Source organism: Anopheles cruzii, chromosome 2, assembly GCF_943734635.1.
Source record: "Anopheles cruzii chromosome 2, idAnoCruzAS_RS32_06, whole genome shotgun sequence".
Taxonomy (NCBI): domain Eukaryota; kingdom Metazoa; phylum Arthropoda; class Insecta; order Diptera; family Culicidae; genus Anopheles; species Anopheles cruzii.
The window spans coordinates 51,154,560-51,172,180 of record NC_069144.1 but is presented as its reverse complement, the minus strand read 5'-3'; the positions used below and the strand labels follow the sequence as shown (position 1 = coordinate 51,172,180).

The window sequence follows — 17,621 nt, the reverse complement described above, 5'->3', positions numbered from 1 at the left end:
CAGCCCGTAAGACAACGGACGGTGACGGTGAGGTGCTCGGAGCCCCAGATTGAATTTAAATATTTGTATTTCCAGAGTCAGGGAAATGTTTTGGAAAATTCATGAATCTTTGAAACGAACTCATTTGCAAAGTCGTTGTGAATCGTGAATCATTCGGTGTTTATTAACTACTGGCGACTTCGTTGCGCCCAAATCTGGTTTTAAGAAATAAAATATGTACCAAGGTAGATCCTTTAGATATCCAAATCCAAAAAAGGTTGGAAATGTCAAACATTTCATTGAAAATAATTTGATTGACACATTCACATGGTCACACATCTCTCAAAGTGCTTAAGTTTTTCTGGGGTCGTTTGTTTCCACGCATAATTTCATGACGTTAACGAATGTGATACATTCTTTTAAAACGAATAAAAGTGAACGATTCTATCCTATTGCAACATGAGCTAGGACCGTCAGTTCCGACCACTGAAAAAGTGCCATCCATGTACATTTTACAGAGCAACATGAGTCTGGTAATGGCTTTTGGGAAGAATGCAATTACATTATTTCTTTACCTTCATTATTTGCACCAAACTTTGGCCCGGCTTTTTGGGTCGTTTCTTTGAATTTATTCAAAAGCACGCTTCCCATCGTCGAAACTATCTCACCACCGCTGGTGCCGGTAGACGGTGCCGGAGCCTCAGTTCCTTCAATTTGCGAGAAGTTTAATTCCACCAACTTCTTGACCAGTTGCCACGGTAATCCACAATTCATGCTGCACAAACACACGGCTCCCCAAACTGTGGTAGTAGATTTTATCACCAAACCAGCAACGAGACCACACTTTCTAACCGATGAGCAGCGTTGAGCAGAAAAGAAACAAAACTACGAAAACATTCTCGTTAAGCTCAACAGAAATGAGCCAAACTTTGCGCCAACAACACGCCAGCCAACGCCCGGAAATTCTCGGCCGGGTTTTCGTACTTTCTTTTGGGTGGCAAAAATTAGCAACTAAATCGGTCAGCTCCTGGGCGCTCTCGGGGGTTTTTCGCCACCGGTAGTTTTCCGGTGAGCATTTTCCGATGGAAAGTTCCGATTTTTCCGGCTCCGGACGAAGCCGCGCACACCACCTCGCAACAAACGGCTTCGTTGTTGGCGAACCCATTTGTTCGGGGCGTGCGGACCGGACCGACTGGACCGAAATTCTGCAACATGCTTTATGTGCTCCGCTCGCTCGCTGAGCTATCGTGTTTTCCGTGCTCCAAAGATGGTTTCCGCTTGCCGGCGCTAGCTTTCTTGTGACGCCCAGTGCGAACGTCTTCCTCTGGCCGGGACTGGGAGGGTTAAAAGCGCGATAGAAGACGAAGCAAAGCGCAGCGCAACTTCCCTGGCTTGCCGCTCATATGTATTCATTTGAATAATTTAAGACAAACGTCCGGCCCGGGGGCATGCTACGTCACGGTGGATATGTTGCTACATTTGTCTCGAAGAGAGTGTATTTTTCGGCCCCCCCGTGGATGCGTGAGCGCCGCCAGCGGCAGTTTCGTGGCCAGCCCACCGTGGAAAAGGCTCACAAGTAAATGAATGAATAAGTAACGCTTCCTTTCTGCCGGGGCCAGCTCGCCTCTCTTATGCTATTATGTTCATGTTTTATCTTCCCGTTGGGTCGACGCCCACTGGCGCATTAGTTTCGTAGCGCAGGGCCCCCAAAAAGAAGGTTGGTTCAATGCATTTTTAGGCCACAGCATCGCCGTTCGCCGGGTTTTCGCAACGCAGGAAAATTCTCGGGATTTTCTTCTTCTTAGTTTCGCCTTCTTGCTGAGCGGAGGCCACATTAAAATTCAACGAAAATCCCAACAAACCCAACATCCGGGCTTGGGAAGCCCGTGAGTGCCAGAATGCCTGCAAACGACCGCACGGCTCCTGCTGTTGCGCGTTGGAACGCGTGCCGTGGTCCTTCGTGCGGAACCGGTCACCAGGCCGTGTATCCTTCCGTGAGATGTTGCGCAGCTCCAGCCGTCGGGGCGGCGAGTGTCGTGTGTTTAGAAGATAATTTTCGGGCCCCGCTTTGCCGCGTTCCCCGAAGGGAGCTTTCGCCCATTTTTACGCTCCACAAGAAGCCGGTGATTTATGAGTGTTTTAAAAAGTACTGTTTACACCGAAGTCCGCGTCGTCCGTGCGTCTCCGGTGTTTGCCGTCCTACGGTGGCCTTTTCAAGCTTCGGCGGTTTGGCTGTTGTCCTTTTTGCCGGCTTCCGGATATCCTTCTTTGAGGTTTCGGGGAACCCTCTTCGTTCCGGTTTTTTGTGGCTTGTTTGTTTGATTTTTGTTTGCTGCGCTTCCGGTTCGGGTGAACTCATCGCCCACCTGTGCCCAGTGGCAGTCAGGAACTTTGCGCACGTCCATCGTAGATAGCATCTCGAACTCCCCACAACCCGGCTTCAGTGTGAGGGGTTCGTCCGTTAACCCGCTGCAAGTGCACAGCGTGTCAGCAGCAGTAGCGCTTGCACTCACTTAGCAAACACTTTGCGAACCCGTTGCTCATGCTAACGGCTTGAGATCAGGTGTCCTGATAGCCGGCGCACCGAAAACTTTTCTTTTTTCACCACCCACTGCAGGGTTAACACCCTTTTATGCTGCTCACCGCTGCAACGGGCGCAATTCACACCCGAGTGCCGACCCGATTTAAATTGCAAATTGCATCGAACTGAAGACGCTTCGAAGGTGAACTCTCGCCAAGAGCAATACGGACGTCTCGCACAGCTAGTGGTTCCACTTGGCACCTCGGAAGAATCGTTAAACCGAAAGATGCTTCGGTTTAAAGAATAGGTTAATGAACTAAACTGTAAGCAGAACGTCTACTGGTATTGGGATTCTGGCTAAGACTAAAGGATGTGGATTTCCTTAGAAACCAAAAGAACAAACTCTCATTTGGGTTTTTGGCATGATCTTGATTCTCGTCAGAAGTGATAAATGTGAATATGAACACATACACTTATCTGAGATTTTGTTCTCAATAGACAATTATTCTTGATGAGTTATTAGTATTTTAATAAGTAATTATTAATCTCCATTCCCAGTAGCGTCTTTGTGCCGGACCATCTCGATCCTGGCGGAAGTTATTAGTACACCCCTGGGACGATGTTGTTGCGAAATTGCCACCCCCAAACCAGTCGACCTTGTCCTTGACACCGAAAAAGCAATCTTCTGACCAGCTGACCAAAGTTGCAATTTTGGGTGACGTCCTTCGCACCAAGTGTCACAAGATACGCAGGGCACCGTCCTGTAAACCTAAATTTGCAATCGAGTTATGTTTCAATTTCCTTCGACCAACACACCGCACGTCCATTGGCTGCGGGCCGTGAAGCAGAGCGACGCCACGCTTCGGGAACTGTGGTTTACGATCAATCTCCTGTCGCATCGCATGTCGGTCGGTTGGTTGGCCCCGCCGGATGGTACTTGAGGCCGCGTCCTCGCATCCCGCACGCCGCATAAATTGATGCCAGTTGATGGCAGTGGGTAGTTGCACCTGTTACATTTGCATTAATATGGAAATGGATGTAGTTTTCGCTCGGCAAGCGTCGTAACTACGGCGCGTGGTAGCTGCACTGATTTATTCTCGGTAACGGCTGGTTCCGCGATTTGTGATTCGTATCGTGAGCGTTATGTATGGGCGTTGGATTTGTGGCCCCCAAAACGTTGGAGTTTTGGGCGCTTTAACGCTCCATTGTCTATTGTGATTGGGCTTTCTATTAAAGCACGCCATTTGTGGCGATGTTACTTAAAGCCAGCTACTTTAGGATGATGACACTAGGATTAGGATTCGCATTTTGCGAAACAGCATCATACATTGCCACTCTTTACATTTCGTTCTGAACCAGTTTTTGTTTCATCTGCAAGTATTTTTGTGCACTTTTTCACAGTTAAGCAAACCCTGATCCAAAGGATACCGTCCAGTGCACTCTACTCGAATCGCTTATCAAATTGTTTGAACTAATCAAATTGGTTCTGAACCGGTCCAGGGTTCCAGGGTTGCTAGAAGGAGCAAAGTTAGGCAAAATAGACTGCACTCACCCAACTTGGCTCCAACCGGCGTCAACACCGAAAAGGTGTGCCAGAGCTTGATAAGTTCAAACGAACATAAATTCTTATAGCTGTTGCGAGCAATTACATCCGTTAACAGGCAATCTACATACCAGTTCATATAACCCTCAGAAAATCGCTTAAAACCGTCCTTGTGGTTGAATGCCTTCTTGCCTTCTAAACAAGAATATTTCTAGTTCGGCCCCACCATGTAAGTACTGCGTTTGCTTTCTCCTTGAGCTTGAACTGCTTCAGTCCGATGCAGGACCAGTAGCTTCACATCGTCAGGGAAGATTCGTGCCTCCAGTACCTTCGGAGTACGATAAGGAAGCCAACTCCACACTAGTTGTCCGACAAGTGAAAAAAGAAAAAAAGCTTTTTATTTCTATACGAGCAGCAGCACAGGTATCAGACACGTCGATCGAGAGCAACGCCAGGGCCGTAGAGTTTTCGCCCTTTTTGGTCGGAAAAGAACAGACCAAAAGCACGCGAAGAGTACCTAGTGGTGTGCAGCTTCGGTGCAGTAGTGGTGCTTGGTGGCTTCGGGGCCATCATCATCACCACTGCCAACGTAACGTTATGAGTTTTCGCAGGCCCAATTTCAGGGAGCTGTTTTGGTCCTTTCTTTTTTGGTTGCCCCTTCTTCGACGCACCGTCCCCCCAATATCGTCGGAAGCCTGACGCAAGATTAGTGGCCCCGTGGAATGGCGAAGGCGAAAAACTAGCTCTTTATGGAAAGAAAAAACCCGGACGATGCTGACGCTCTAGGAATGCCGGCTCGAGATGCTGGCCCAGCCGGAAAGCCGGAACAGCTGAGAGCTTTAAGATACGGGCAAAGCTGACGGGAAAATGAATAAGTAATTCCTTTGTCACGTGACCGGAGGAGCTCTAGGTTCCGATGGCAGGGAAATCAGAACATGCACCGGCCGGCTGAGAAGATTAGTCCATTGACCGTAAGGCAGGGTGGAATGAACCACTCCTAGACCAGGCCCCAGGACCGGTTCTCACCGGTAAAGGTAATCAGATTTGGTGGCCTTTCGCTGGAATGATCCTGGTCGGACGCTCTGTACTGAGGGCAGCCGTAGGCAACCCATCCCGTGCAGGATTATCCTCTGCACTCGGTGGCGTTTTTAAACTAACGTCACCAATCTCTCGTTTCTCATGATTGAAGTCATAAAACATTAGCACAGCTCAGGGTTATGCACTCTTACAGGCTGCTGCGGGGGTCGCGAGTACTGAAATTTTAGTTTCATTTCGTGTACAGGTAAAATTAAGTCATCACTGAAAAGAAAACCCAGTTCACCGAAATTCATATTGCCTGACAGTAAGTGCTAAATGAAAGCATTGTTCTCATATGCCATCAAATGATCCACTACTTTTTAGCAGCAATATGAGCATCAAGTACTGTTCCACCTTCATGGAAACGATACACATTTCCACCGTCGTCGTTTTCAAATCCATAAATACACTCGGTGAAGTGAAAAGCGACTACTCAGTTGCTAGGAAGCTGAGGGCTCGATTCTTACAACGCACTTTCAATGCCGTCAAGGTGCTGCGATTCTTGAGGCAACATTTATTGCAACTTTGTACACCCGGAACAACCGGGCCGGAACTTGAGCGGTATTCTAGGGAAAAGAAGTCTTCACAGAAGTCGCTCTTGAGCACTTTCTTTATTTGCGCCCTGGCGAAGTTCAATCCGAGAATGGAATAAGAGTGCTGAGCAGAACACGTGTTTCGTATTACCCAACGGTACGATAAACCGGGTACTAAGCAGTAGAAGATGTCGGCCACCTCCTTACCCGTTTCTGTTGAAGCTTTTGCGTAAGGGTTGCTACTTTTTGCGTGCACTCGTGATTGAAGGATCGTAAGACCTGTCTGCAGTTACTTGGCAACGCGGCACTCTTCCAAGGCGTCAAGGTTAAGGAGAGAAGTGACGTGCAGTTTATCGATGCAGCCGTGATCTATGATACAGGCCAAGACTACTCAGTGGTTGTTTGCTGGAATAGTAAGTAGTATTGATAACAGTACAGTTTTAATGTAAATGATGTATTTGAAATATGAAACAGTTTAAGGCGTTGTTGAAGATCGTTATAATTTAATATTTTTCGAATCCTTAAGTAGCGTTCTTTTCTCCAGTTCATTTGACCTCATTTTTACCGTCGGTTGTTCACGGTACCTCAGCCAGTAAGTTCAGACTTACTAGCAAATGTCAAGAACCGATTTAAGCTCCGATGAAAATGTGTAGAACGGAAAAGTTTTCAAGCGTGTTTACATTACCAACCACGCGCAGTGCTTGGCAGATGGATGGAGCAACCGTTTGTGGTAGGCTGGAACCGTGTAAAACTTGACGCCGTCTTACGTGAGAAACGCGCCCCGCTAAACCAGTTCGACCCGATGTGGCAGAAAATGTATCGAACTTCAAGTTGAATACCCTAGTTCCAGCCACACCGTTGGCATCGCCGGGAGAAACCGGTGAGCTCGAACACGTGTATTCCAACACGTGACGCGTACCGAAAGTTCTGGCGTTGCGTGCTGCACTCGGAATATTAAGTTACACGCCGGAAAGTTGCGCCAGAAGACGGCGGTTTTTCCACACCAGGATACCGTGAGGATAGCAAGTTGCACGGTTATCTCCTTGCGGAGGATTCCGACCGACGTGTGGCCCAACGTTTTGCGTAATGTTACCAATCGTGGTTAACACCTGTAAGGATTTCATTTCGTTGCAAGTTCATTTGGAAAGGAAGCGCGATTGGTAAGACTTTCGAGTTGCTGATGTTGATTGGACTAATTGAGTCTGTAGATATGTGTGTGTGTGTGTGTGTGTGTGTGTGGTTGGTTTCGGTTGTTTCGGCGAAGGCAGTTAGAGAGAGAGTTGTTCAACTTTTGACATTTTCAGGCACAACACCCACCATGAACGAGACGCATACTAATGAGAAGCGATCGCTAACTTAATTTTCACCAAAATCAGACTGCCCTCACAGAGAGTACATTTGAAAATAAATCACATCTTCCGAGCACGAAATTGCAACAATTCCGAACGTATCCATTATTTCCTTAGGTTTTTGGTGAACAACCAAAACGCGACTTAGAAGCTCGACATCCGAGTTGCTCGCGTCACTCCCTAAGGAATTGAGGGAAGCTGTAACGAAAATAATTATTCAACAACAATCAAAACAACCTAGAGCTGGGCCGCTGAGCTGAAACCATTTTCCAATTATCGTAAGCTTTGCTGCTTAGCACGAAAATTCATTTTGCGTATTGCAGCCTACGGGCGCAATGTTTCACTGACTTTACTTTAGCCGCTTTGATGTGCCAAGATGTGCATCGAGGTTGCTTGTTTTTGAAGCGTTTAATTGAGCGCCCAAAGTGTTCTTTGCCAGTGCCCGTAAGGTCGGTGGATGCTTGAGATGGAAACATTTGGCCTCGGTCTTCATATTTCTTACGGCGAACCCAGTGGCAGAAATATAATTACGAAGAGATTAAAAGATTTAAAACCTCATTTTCAGTAATATCCCAGTGATGGCAGAGTCGTTCATTCGTTACGTGTAAGTAAGTGTGTCGGAGGGTAGCAGCCCATATTTGCACACACACACATACATACATACGTCTTATGGTTTCGGTACCGACAGAGCATGAAGAATTGGAGTAACCTAGTAAACTTCATATCCGCCTCGATTTTCATAACCGTGCCATCACATTCGTTTCGAAAAAGCATTTTCGCTCTCGTCCTGGCCACAGCTCGCGAACATCGACTCTTGGTAAAACTTCTACCAACCCCTGCACTATTTGCTAGTTACGTTGGGCCTTTTCATCTCTTCAAGCAACAGCTCTCGGCAAGCTAGCTAGTTTCCACCATCCGGCAACTTACCAGGGGTGTGCGTTGAGATTGGGACTGTTAAAAAGATGGCTGTACCTGTCGATTTGGACTTCCCAGTTTAGCGGTTCATTCATCATTACCTTGTTTTGACATCAGGTAAATGATTTCAGGTCGCAAAATTAATTATTTCGATCTGCAACCCATCATTGAAAGGGTTAAACTATGTCAACTTTTGTGCCTAAAAATGATGTTTTGCGGGGATTATTATTTTTCTGCTCCTTTTGAAGAAAACTGCTTCGGAATCGCACCAAATGCTTGTCGGGACTTGTGTTTGGAAAATCGCAGTGCTTTAAGTGGTTTAAAAAGTTTCAAAATGGCGATTTTGACTTTACAAAAAAAAGTGTCCAAGGACTCCAAAAAACGGACTTTCTGATGGGACAGAAAGGTGTGGTGTTTCACAAGCTCCTAAAACCTGATGGAAACGTTAATTCCGATCGCTACTGACAACAAATGATCAATTTGAACCATGCATTGATCGAAAACGACCAAAAAGCCGTTCCAGTTTTTTACAATGGAGGCGCCTAGTAGGCCGTGGAATCAAGCACCAGGCGCTCCAAAAAACAAAAATGTTTCAGGATACTATCAAATCACTTGGATGGGAGCTGCTATCCCTCCCCGCCTTTTTCACCAGACTTGGTTCTTTCCAAATATCATTCATTTTCATCGATGGGACACGTATTGGCTGAGCAGCCCTTCGTTTTTCTACGAAGAACTCGAAATGGGATGACCAATTAGTTTACTTGAAAAGTCGAAGAATTCTTTCGTCTGGGAATCCATGATTTAGCAGAGAGATAGGAGAAATGTATAGCTAGCGATGGCACATACTTCGAATAAAATAGAAAATCGCATTAAAATTTTATAAACATTTTTTGTGTGTTACAAACAGTCCCAATCTCAACGCACACCCCTGGTATACTCCCTTTTCTGGGAGAGAAAATTTCCCTTTTCTTATGACATCAACAACCGCTGCACGGCCAGCGTTTATGTGTGTTTGGAGAGAAAGTTTCTTTCCGTGGCATCTGCTACGACGGTCGAGGGCCACGGGATTTAGGGATAGTTTCGAGGCTGAAGACCGGTTTGCTTTGCTTCGCGTAAGTGAGTGTTTAAGATCTGTCGAAAACTGAAAGCATGTTGCGTGAAGTTTGCCATCCATTCACCATCTGGCACTGACGCAAAGGGAATCAAGTGTCGAAAATCTTAATGGGGACCTTACGCCGGAATGTTGTTGAGATGATTCCGTATTTTCCAAGAAGCCTCTTCAAAGAAATGTTACAATATCTGCTAATGGAGATAGACTAAAGTTCGCCAAAGCGGGTTTTTGAATTTCTTGCTTGATCCTCTTGCTATTTGTTCATAGTTTTATAAGAAATGACTCTGAAATTGCTTTGTAACTTCATGAACTACTACTTGCAGTTTTCACAAAGTTTTTTTTAATAAGTGTCTTTTCAAATTGATTTAACTTAAATAATGATTAAAATATTATTATAAGCGTTGTTTGCAAAGGGCAAATCTCATCGGGATAACGTTTACCACATTGCTGAATCCTTCAAAACTGGTTCAAAAAACTGGTTTTTAGTGAAGCAATATCTCTGATGTCGACAAAGGTATTGCAATTGATTTCCATTCAGAAATACAATCATTCACTCAATTTGCGTTGATCGGTGAGGGATTGTGTATTTAATGAACCGTGGCCGTAAGCAATCAAACAAGCCCGATGGGGTCTTTTAACAAAACGCAAACAAGTCCTACTCGTCGAAGGTCCTCGAAAACAAGGGAGAGGGAGGCGAACCTTCACACATCCTGCTGAAACCCACCCAAAACCCTGTGTGCTAGCTGGAACTGTTGCTCGCAATACTCACTTGACACTCGTAGGTACCGTGATCCCGGCGCTGTACGAACTTGATCTGCAGCGTCCACGTGTTGGAGCCGGGCGTGTGAAGAATCGCAAACCGCTCGTCGTTGGTGTACATCTGCGCCCCGGACGAAAGGATATGCCAGTCCCGCCGTCTGATCCATGAAATTTGATTCTGCCTCGGCCGGTCGGTGGTGGTCAACAGAAACATCGACCCGATTCCGGCGATCCAGCGTCCGGCCGATGGACGAAGTTGCGTCCCGGGGCGCAATCGGGGTGGGGTGGTGCGCATGATGTTTTTGGCGCGATTATGGAATGAAAGAAACACACAAAACCACAACACAATAGAGCATAAGTATCCGATGAACCGTGTGATCGACGATCGGCGATAAATCTTGCGGGCATTTAGTAAATAATACGGTTGAAGTGGCGGCACTAGGATGAAGCTCTACTCTAGGGGCTCCGTAAGAAAACCGACCGCCCCCCGGAAACGGGATCACGGAGAGGGAATGGGGAAGGAAACCATCAGGAAACATCTCCACCAGCGGCCACATTACGGTTTCGAGTCATGTTTTTCGTCACGAAATTCTTTGCCAATATGCTGCTGTGGAGGGTGGAGTCCTGGGCATCGGAAAATCCGGCACCGACCGTCGGGCGCAACCGAATAAAGTTCAAAATGAGGGATGAATATAAATGAGTTTGGCGAGAACTTCCGCCAGAATGGGTAAGCAGTGGATCAGGACGTGGTGTTGAAGGAATGAAATATATCTTCGTTTTAGGTTTTCTCTCTTTTTTGCTACTGCGAAAAGGTTAAATGTTTTTGCTTCTCCCGATAATGCCGTTGATCGAAGGGAAATGAGCATTTCCGTTTGCCAAATTTTAGCATATTGTCGACAGCGCGAGCATCACAATGAACACAGCGTGTTAAATAATGTTATCAAGTATTTTAAAAGATATTGCGATCCGTTTTACCGCTCGAGCGTTTGATAATTGAAACATTATTATTTAGCAAAGGCAAAACGAACACCGTGATGAGAGGCTGACAGCCGCTTAAGGGTTGACTTAAATAAACCTCATACATGACGCTCGTAACACCTTCAACAAACCGCTGAAGGATTATCCAAATAAAAAGCACACCATCGTATGCTAACCTCTGACAAAGGATCTGTCGTTGAGCGCGCAAAAACCAAGAAACGTCTGAAAACGTGTTGCTACATGCGATGTCAGAATTTGCCGCCAATCATATCTCGGCTGTTCCAAGAATCAATCTCGTCAGCTTAGGCTGGAGAAAAGAATTCTTTTTTTTCCATTTTAGTATGCATTTTAATATTCTTTGTCGGGATTTGCCCAAGCATTTTCGCGAGGCTTTCGACGCCTCTAAACGATGGTGTAAAAAGTCGGTAGCTTCGTGAGGTTCCGAAGAAGCATAGCTCAAGCTGACTGGTGGCACCGACCCATCATCATCCATCGTTCCCGTACATGGGCTGCAGGATCAACCGTCCCGTTGTTTTGTCTTCTTCAACTCACGCACGTCTGTCTAGGCTTTTTGCTCTCTGCAACCGGATCCAACATCGAACGCCTGCAGCGCACCATTTTTTTGCCGTTTCCTTATTGGGGAGCAATCAATACATTTGGTGGAAAATAAATATCTCCATCCAGTATCGGGAAAGGAAATAAATCTTGATTCATTGTTGATTGTTTTCTTTTGCTCGGCCCCATGCTTTTTTGAGCGGCCGCATATCGAGCCGTCCTTTTGCTTGTTTGCTGAACTTGGGAAAGTAAGAGCCACAGGAACTGGGCCAACTTACAGGCACGATGATGGCACGATCCAGGCCGGGGTGCCCACCTCCGGAAGGTAGGCGGAAACAACCACTTTCGGGAGGGTTGCAATGATTTTTATTTCCCATCCACAGCGATGATATTTTTTCGACAGGCTCCAGAGTCTCCCGAAACTCGCCTCCTGACTTCGTTAGCAAGGTAGAGCGCGCCACTGCATGTAGGCGCACACACCGCACAGGACCGCTTCCGACGATCCGGGCCCCGGAAGCGGTGCATCCGAGAGATGGCGAAATCCGATTTGAGAAATGTGGGGCGCATGCGAGCGAAATAAAAATGGCGCAGATTTATCTTGCCACCGAGTTTAACTGCCTGCCAGACATGGCGGTGATGGTTGCGAACCGTTTTCCGTCGATCGTCGCGCGCCAGCGTTAGCGGGAGCTTCCGGTCGACCGTTAAATTGCTAACCCCTCGAGGCGGGCTGAATGCTGGCTTCCGTGTTGGCTTGAGAGGTTTACTTTTTTTTTCTCCCACAATCTTGCTCCGATCTGCCCGAAATGAAAACGGTCGCTGCTCGCCGGCTGCGGCTTACGAGCATCGAACCAAAGTTCACAGCTTCGCGACTCAACGCGCACTTAATGCTCTACTTTATCGCCAATCATTTTTCCTAATGCCCACGGCAACACGAAACCTGCTGCCCTGGCCCGAGACCCGTGCTTTGTCTGGCGATATTTTATGGGTTCATCGAGCGCAAAAAAGGCAAAATTATCAGAGCAACGATGGAGACATATCCATCACCATAAGCTACGCCGGAAGCGCCGTCTTCGGAGATTCTCGCACGCCAGATAGGAGAGTCAACAATCGCGAGCACTCCAACGGCCGACCATAACTGGCCGTTGGTAATCGAATTGGAAGCACAAATCGCCGTTTCACCGTCGCCTCTGGGTGGGGATTATTTATGAGATAATATTGAAATGTTACTACCGACAAATTTTTGGACAGCTTACCGCTGCTGCTCGATTTGTCGTTGGTGGTGACTGGTGACTAATTTGTGTCACAATCTTGTAGGCGCCGCGTGCCGTATGTTGAGCTTATGATTGAAAGTGTTTTTATATAGGTATTTTAAAAGCTCCAAATGATTCTGTTGATGATTGAAAAGTAGTTGATTTCTCAGTTAGATTTCAAAAGCTTCGAAATTGCAATCAATACGAAATCGTTGGTAAAGTGAGCTAGCGTTTAGGTTTAGTGCAAAAAAACTATTTAAAGCGCACATCTATCACCAAAACGGACGATGGTATCCGCTTGCCGAAATCACATACACAATATTGCGTTCACGTGACACGTGGCACATGGTTGTGATAAAACGTACCGACGGCCACCGTTTACCAAATGACTCCGGTGACAAATTTCTAAACTGGCAAACTTGTTTTAATTACACTTAGTTAAGGGGAAAGTTTCGACACGCACGTGTAACCCGAAACCCGTTACTGTATTCACGACCGAAAACCCTGGACCCACATCATAGGTCATGATCCCGTCAACCCGGCAACCGACGGTGGGCAAAGGACGATTGGTGTAACAAAATGGTCTGCGGCACTGTACGTTGCGCACACGGTGGTAGATCATGTTGGGACACGTCGTAGGTCACGGGGCAGAAGGTTCACATACCCATAATTGTGGGTTCCCGAGGCCACTGCGACTGTCACGTTCGGAGGTGCACCGCGGCTGACCTTTTGCCACGAGCAGCCCAACCCAACGTCGTGACGAAGAAGCTGCACTTTAAATGGGCCGCGACCGAAAACGACAAAGTTCTGTTGTTCGAGCACCATAAATAATCGTTGGTGTATGCAAATGTTGATTTCGAAACTTGAAATAGGCGACATAATGTAAGCAGGTTCATGTATTAACATAACCATGAGGTATTGTTGCACCCAACTCGCCATTTTTTGGTAAAAATGTTTTATCGACTTTCTATGTAGCATTTTGTGCCAGAGTCTTTCGTTCGGAGTACGCTGCCAAGTTCGGTGCCTATTTCAAACATGTACTCAATGCATTTCGTTCCGCATTTAAAAGTGGCAACTGAATTGCACCGTTTGCAGACCCCCCATTTGGCCCACTGGAAATGAGCAAAACACCGAAGGTATAATCCTAATGCCGGCTGCTTTGAAGCCTTGCGGCGGCAAATCCGGTAGATTTGCCGTCACATAAATTTCCCTTTCCACCGAACAACGATCGATGCGAACGATTTTCCAAGCTTCGAATTTTGCGCAAAATGGCCAATTTCATGCAAAACGTCGCTTCGACGTTTGCGGTGTATGTTCGGGCGTCCGGCCAGATCGGGCGTTTGAATTCGGCTTTTGGACACAGTAGGCCGGGAGTCTGGGACCGTAATAACCCCATCGGTGCCAGCGCAGTGAAAGTGCCTCGGAAGCAACATTTTTGGCTCTCCTCGTTCGGGTACTGTTTATGTGGCAGCCCAAAAGTGCGGCGCTTCGTTCGAGAGAGGTCAACATGCTTTTTGGCCGTGGGGGGCCTAATGAGAGTAAATTTTGTGGGTAAATGGGAATAGTTTTTTCGCGGAAACTAGCGCCAACAGATCAAAGAGGTATGCTTTGCTGAAGCATGATGGGTTTTCTCTGTCGTGGTTTAATCTAATCTATGTTTTTATGTCGCACAAAAAAATAGCGAAACAAGCGTTCAATTTTAATGTTTTTTAATAATTCTGATATTATTTTCGCTATCCAAAAATACCATTTAGCTTCATCTTATATTGCCTATTAGCCATCTTTACCCATCTGAAATGTATCAATTTCTACCAGGTTGGTGAATATTTCGTTCTAAAACATTCAAAAATAAAGTTAAAAAAAACTCCTAGTAAGAGTCAAAAAGAATTTTAACAAACTAAACTTGTAAAATTATGATGCATACTGAATTGCATTGAAAACGTTAAAAAGAAACTGCAATTGCATACGAAACAGCATTCCGGGTGGTTTTCTTTGGGTGCACGGTTGAACGCTTGATGCAGGAGGGGGGCCTAATGGTTAACGCGTGTTACGGTCGTGGTGGTGAAGGATGTGTGTTTGTGATACTACGGTGTACAGGAATGCAAATCGAACACTTAGACAAACCCAATTTACACCCACTCTGTCCACGCCGGCCACTTTGCACACCAGAAACGCGACTCCACCGAGCTGGACGGTTGTGTTGTGCGCCATCACCTGCAAGAAAAACGCGGGAAGAAAAACACATGGTTAGAGAGAGACAGAGAAAGGAAGTGAGAGAGAAAGAAGTGAGTTTGATAATTGGCACAAATATAAATTACACCTGGGGCGAACGACGATGGGCGCCGCCCACCCCGATAGATATTTGTATAATCATCATTTATCTTTCTGATTGATGAGCGCGGTTTCGCTAATGTTGCGGCCATCCGTCAAAGCAAGATTCAAATGTCACCGTGACGACAGATAATAGGAGCTTGTTCCTAATTGTGGCTCTCTAAGGGATCCGCGCGGATTGCCGTTGCTTAATGAATTTCATCAAGACGCATTACGCAGACGCGATGATGGATCCGGATCGGTGACAACCGAGTAAGTACATAAAAAAAACTGTCAAAATTTCAATACGATTTCTGGTATTCTTTGGAAAAAATGTTATTTATTCGAAATCGCAATGAAATAATAGGGTTAAAAATAGCACAATCTATTGACGATGATCCAGTTTGGAGTCTCGATAACCTAGCTCACGTTGGATCAACAAACTGGACACCGTCTTGAGACGTACGCTTTATTTTTTGCCATCGGCATTTCTGCCGACTTCGTAAAATTATGCAAATCACGAACCGCGGGGCACGAATATAAACATCCAGTTTGTGAATTTATACAGATATCGATCCCTCAGCGTGCCACCCAAGGGGCTTGGTGTACACTTTGACCCATAAAAGGGTGCCCTTGGCTTGCATCGTACGAGGGCCACCCCTCCCGAAAGTCCACCCCAGTTTTCGTGCCACGCAGCTGCAGTCAATATTTGTGAAATGTTTGTAGACGAATTATATCCACAGCATCGCAGCTACACTTGTTTGCGGTGAGTAAATATGATATCTATCATTCTGCATCCCATCCATTACGAGGAGACGCTGACACTCGCCGCCATTTTAGCGATATGCGAGATATGCGATCCGAAAGCTCCAAAACTTCTAGTCTTTTAGAAGCTGTTTAGTTTGACCTTCCAACCCGTAAACCGAATTCGATGGATTTTTATGTTTCAAGCATGCTGGGCTTATCATTGAATTAGCTAAATCTGCTCTATTACAACTTCCGCTACAATTCGGTCCATAAAAACATTACATCACGTTTTTTGTGTTGTTCTAGTACTTTCCCTTTTAAAGAGTCGTTCAAAGAACAGGCATAAACCTAATTTTCTTTGCTTCCGGAAGAATAAAAACTAATTGGCAAATTACCATATTTTGACAAGCAGCACTAAGCAGCCCCCAACATTAGCACCTGCAGCTAAATTTCAATTTCCTTTCTTCCGTTTTTTTGTGCTTGGCCCTCGGATGGTTATCGTAAATTTTGCTTTTCCACTTTCACGTTCATGGGCCGACTTACGTTCATTTCCGCTAACTAATATCAATTCCGCCACCACTCACGAACATCCGTTAGACGGGAAGTGTCAGATTGCCGTACTTCACTCTTCGGCTCGGTGCCGCATATTGGACCAGGTTTGAGTAATGGATTTCCTCGAATGTTTTCGGTTTGTCCTCGGTGGCTTTGTCCGGTGGCCACTGGCAAAGGGTGAATCATAAAACGCCAGTTTTACGAAAGCGAAAAACCGTCCGCCGCATTTGTTACACCAGGGAAAGTAAAAATTATGACAACGAATTGATATTACTATTATATCACCCACAAGCACTTGTCGTACGTTTACGTTGGGGAGAGCATTTTTTTACCCCATTCTAACTGGCGTTTACGCCGAGTTCCAATTGGTTTCTCGATGGTCGTCTATTTTACATTTAGTTCGTAGCCCTACCATAATGCATATGCACCGAGCACCGGTGACAGTAAATCATGATGTTTAATGGATGGTTTCATTTTCAGCGATAGCCTGCACATGACGTTGCACAGTGGGCCAGAACGGGCATGCCAATGCTGGAAGTGGATCAAAATGCTTATAAGCCCCGGATCCAGCTTATGTTTTCTTTTCAATAAAATGTTAACAGTACCGAGTGTGGCAATAAACCGACAAACCGGGATAAGCAATATTTTAAAGCAATGTTAGAATTTAAAGCGCTAGGCCGAATTCACGGCGTGTAAGCAACAAATCAAAACGATAGACGAAGCTTTATGGGGAACGGCTTAGGTTTTTGTTTCTGTGTCCATATTGTTGTCAGGAAAAACGCCATTCTAAACATGGGTCACACAAATCCTTCTCTCTTTTGGAAATAGTCTTTCAGATCTTGCTGTTGGCACGGTTTCAACTGGCCAACGTTGTGGGCAGGCGTTGTGACACTTCACAACGCCTTGCAACATAACATTCATCAGCAGATTCGTTCAGCATGGCTAGGAAACTGACAATTGTAAGTCCGTACACTATGCTTATTGCTACGTAGGCCGGTGTGGATAGTGTTTCCAACATCATGTAACATGTCACACGTTCGGTAACACATATTTAAGTGCACCACAAAGCAACACAAGAAACGCAGAGACATTTTGAAGAGTCGAGAGAAGTTAATTTTTCACCGAGACCTAACCGGGGCCTCGGTTCTGCCTACGCCTTAGGACTCGCCGTAGACCCTGGGCGAGAGTTGGCAAAATTATGGGCCACACACCAATCGAGTGGATGCAGCCCACAAATGGGCCACCCTAGCAAGTGAGCCTTCGTTGGCCACACCGGGTCAATGGCGCGTGATGATCCAGTGTTATGGTTTGCAATTTCCCAACGGTTTATCTGGAGCATTAAGTGCTTGCGTTACCTTCACGTGCAACGTTGGCCCTTCCGTCGCAAGTTGTAGCATAACTAATGTGCTTCTGCAATATGCTGCCACAAATCACACATGCTG

General features: G+C 46.1%; 1 protein-coding gene across 1 annotated transcript in view; it reads right to left on the bottom strand.

Moving 5' to 3' along the window:
* Window positions 1-17,621, bottom strand: part of LOC128268525 (hemicentin-2) — a 108,496-nt gene that overhangs the window by 55,352 nt on the left and 35,523 nt on the right. Inside the window, exons 4-5 of the mRNA XM_053005647.1 lie at window positions 14,695-14,784; window positions 9,798-9,965 (exon numbers count right to left, since the gene is read on the bottom strand). Coding sequence (XP_052861607.1) covers window positions 9,798-9,965; window positions 14,695-14,784 — 258 coding nt within the window. The remainder of the gene's footprint in view (window positions 1-9,797; window positions 9,966-14,694; window positions 14,785-17,621) is intronic.